At 47.8% G+C, this 3,439-nt stretch overlaps 1 protein-coding gene across 1 annotated transcript; it reads right to left on the reverse strand.

Annotated features, from left to right (window-relative positions):
- Positions 1-763: 763 nt before the first annotated feature.
- On the reverse strand, positions 764-3,066 carry LOC121246766. The gene is made up of 4 exons (XM_041145040.1): positions 2,816-3,066; positions 2,562-2,737; positions 2,204-2,450; positions 764-1,262 (listed from the first exon to the last, which is right to left on the reverse strand). Exons 1-4 carry the CDS (start codon positions 3,064-3,066, stop codon positions 764-766), a joined length of 1,173 nt encoding a protein of 390 aa, XP_041000974.1.
- Between the last annotated feature and the right edge of the window lie 373 nt (positions 3,067-3,439).

The following is a 3,439-nucleotide window of genomic DNA, read 5'->3' on the forward strand; positions in this document are numbered from 1 at the left end:
GGGCCGACCCGCACTCCTCCACTCGAGGGATAAGGCAACCTTTTAGGCCTACCTTTCCCTTTTGGCCTCATGGGGAGGTAAGTCGTTGAAGTTTTTGTTTAGCAAAGTTGACTTTGCTGATGGGTAGACCGATTTCCTCGTTATACTATGCTCCTGAAGTTAATCATTGAGACAAGACAAAATATATATATATTTTTTATTATGGCTGATAACTTGCACATGAAAGTATAAAAATTATGACAAGAAAATTGGCATAGCAGTAATAGTTTCATAGATGTTCGGCATTCCACTGGTGTGGTAGTTCGTTTCCCTGGAGATCTTTGAGGCGATAGGAGCCTGGTCGATTTGTGGCGACGACCACGTAGGGGCCCTCCCAGCGGGGGCCCAGTTTTCCTTCATCCCGCATTGTTGTTCCCGTTTCCTTAAGTATCAGCTCCCCTACTTTAAATGTTCTCAGCCGTACACACTTGTTGAAGCACCTTTCGGCCCTTCTTTTGTGGGCTGCGGCCTTTATCTCTGCTTCTAGTCAGACTTCTTCCAGCAAGTCCAGTTGTTCTTCCAGTCGTTCGCTATTGGATTCTTGTTCGAAGTGTTGAATTCTGTATGTGGGAAGTCCAATTTTTACTGGCGGCATTGCCTCGTGTCCATAGGTGAGTTTCCCCGATCGGCGTCTTCACCGTGACCCCGTAGACCCATAGCACGGCGGGGAGTTTCTCGGCCCATGCACCTTTTTTGTCGTTAAGTCGTTTTTTGAGTATTCTCATCAGCGTCTTGTTGGTCGCTTCAACTTGTCCGTTGAACTAAGGGTGCCCGGGGAAAAGTATCGGAACTCAATCCCCAACTCTCGGCACCAATTTCGGTAATGATCAAAATCGAACTGCCTTTCGTTGTCCGAGATGATAGTGTGCGGGGCGCCGAACCTGTAAACCATCGATCTCCATAGGAATCGCGCGATATTGCTCGCAGTGATAGTGGCTAAGCCTTCAGCTTCGACCCACTTGGTGAAATAGTCGACGACCACCATTAGGAACTTGACTCCTTTGCCTAGGGAAAGTGGGCCGACTAAATCAAGCCCCCACTGGGCGAACGACCAAGGTGACGTGATTGACGTTAACTTCTCTGGCGGGCAATGGGGGATTTGGGTGTATTCCTGGCATTTCTGACACTTCCGTGCATAGCCTTTGGCATCTTGGAGGGCTTGAGGCCAGTAGTAACCCTCACTCGTCGCTTTTCCAGCTAGTACCAATCCTCCCGAATGGTTCCTGCAAATTCTCTTGTGTATTTCTTCTAACACTTACTGTGCCTCTTCTGGGGAGATGCATCTTAAGAGAAGAGCTGAATGACCCCGCCGGTATAGGACTCCTTCGATCATAGTGTAAAACGCCACCCTATTCCTCACTTTCCTTGCCTCCTGCTAGTCTTCGGGCACCTCACCAGTTTCTAAATATCTGTCTGCCTAGTCTGGGGTTCCGGGTCGTATTTCCATTATCTCGATTTCAACAGCGGGTACTTCCATCATTCTGATCACCGTAATTTTCAGCAGGGGAAAATATTCCTGTCCGGATGCTGTGCGCACCAGTTTGTCTACTTTCTAGTTCTCCATTCTCGATATTTGCTCAACTTGGAAATATTTAAAGTGAGGGTGCTCAACTTTTACTAATGCCAGATATCTCCTTAGCTTTTCACTCTTCACAGCAAACTCCCCTTGTACTTGATTCACCACCACCTGGGAATCGACCCATACTTCGATTTCGGTGGCTTCCAAAGCTCTGGCTACCTGCAAACCTGAGAGCAACGCTTCGTACTCTGCTTTATTGTTTGTCATTTTGAATGCCAATTTTACGGTGTAATTGTCCTCTTCTCCTTTGGGGGCCACGATGTGCACCCCCACGGCCCCTCCAGCCCGGCAAGATGAGCCATCAATGAATACTTGCTAGAGCTTTATAGGACGTGCACCATCGTCCATCACCGGGAACCTAGTGAACTCGGTGACGAAATCTCTAACACTTGTCCTTTTATGGTGCTTCAAGGCGCGTACTCAATATCAAATTTGCTCAACTCCACTGCCCAATTCATGAGGTGTCCTGAAGCATCCAATCTTTGTAATACTTTATTTGGTGAAGTTTTTGTTAGGACTCGTATTGGGTGAGCTTGAAAGTATGGGCGTAGCTTTCGCGTGGTCACTACTAAGGCAAAAACTAACTGCTCTATGCTGGGGTATCGGGCTTTGACCCCGCGATATGCTCGGCTGATGTAGTAGACCGACTTTTGTATCCTCTTTTCCTCGCATACTAGAATTGAAGAAGCCGCCTGGAGGGATTCGACCAAATACAAGGTCAAGGTTTCCCCGCTTTGCAGTTGGCCAAGGAGCAGGGGGCTTGCGAGGTACTTCTTAAAGGCTTCAAATGCCTGGTTGCACTCGTCATCCCATGTCTTCGCCTTCCGCAAGACTTTGAAAAATGGTAGACACTTATTGGTTGATATTGAGATGAACCTGTTGAGGGCGGCGACTCGCCCAACCAACCTCTATACTTCATTTATGTTGCGAGGTGGGGCCATACCAAGGACGGTATCCACCTTCTCGGGATTGACTTCAATGCCTAGTTTGGACACAATAAACTCCAAAAAATTTCTTGACCCGATACCAAAAGCGCACTTTGCTGGGTTCAACTTCATTTGGTATTGCCGTAGTATCGCAAAAGCCTCTCTCAAATCGTCCAAATGTTGCTGTAAGGTCCTGCTTTTGACCAATAGGTTTCCCATGTAGACTTCCATATTTCTCCCTATCTAATCTTTGAACATACGGTTAACCAACCATTGGTAGGTAGCCCCTGCATTTTTTAGACCGAAGGGCATCGCATTATAGCAGTACAGATCTCGGTCTATGATGAATGAAGTCTTCTCCTCGTCCTCAGGCTTCATACTGATTTGGTTATACCCCGAGTAGGCGTTCATGAAGCTAAGCATGCGATGATCCGCTGTCGAGTCAACTATGAGGTCGATGTGGGGAAGCGGGAAGCTATCTTTCGAGCAAGCTTTGTTGATGTCAGTGAAGTCGACGCACATTCTCCATTTGCTGCTCGACTTCTTTACTAATACCACACTCGACAACCACTCCGGGTAGTGAGCTTCTCGGATGAACCCCGCCTTCAGCAGTCAGTCCACCTCTTCGGGTATGGCAGCATTCTTTTCCGCACTGATGCTTCGGCACTTCTGCTGCACCTCTTTGGCTTTTAGGTCCACATTTAAACTGTGATGTTTGATTTCAAGTGCTATCCCAGTCATGTCCCTGTGATTCCACGCAAACACATCTAGGTGTTAAGTAAGGAGTCGTCACATGGCGTCCCGAGCTTCCTGTGTCATTTCGCTGCTGATCGTCATCGTAGCCTTTGGTCGGTCTGGGTGGAGGGTAACACGTTCCAGTGGTCCAATTGGCTTT

This window comes from Juglans microcarpa x Juglans regia, chromosome 1D (assembly GCF_004785595.1).
Source record: "Juglans microcarpa x Juglans regia isolate MS1-56 chromosome 1D, Jm3101_v1.0, whole genome shotgun sequence".
Taxonomy (NCBI): Eukaryota; Viridiplantae; Streptophyta; class Magnoliopsida; order Fagales; family Juglandaceae; genus Juglans; species Juglans microcarpa x Juglans regia.

Bases quoted from the DNA above. Each gene is read 5' to 3' on its own strand.
- LOC121246766 (XM_041145040.1), bottom strand. From the start codon at position 3,066: ATGTGCGTCGACTTCACTGACATCAACAAAGCTTGCTCGAAAGATAGC. The intron at 2,738-2,815 runs GTTGGTTAACCG...GGTCAAAAGCAG, and splicing joins GCAGGGGCTACCTACCAATG to GACCTTACAGCAACATTTGG. The intron at 2,451-2,561 runs GTATGGCCCCAC...CATTTTTCAAAG, and splicing joins GAAGGTGGATACCGTCCTTG to TCTTGCGGAAGGCGAAGACA.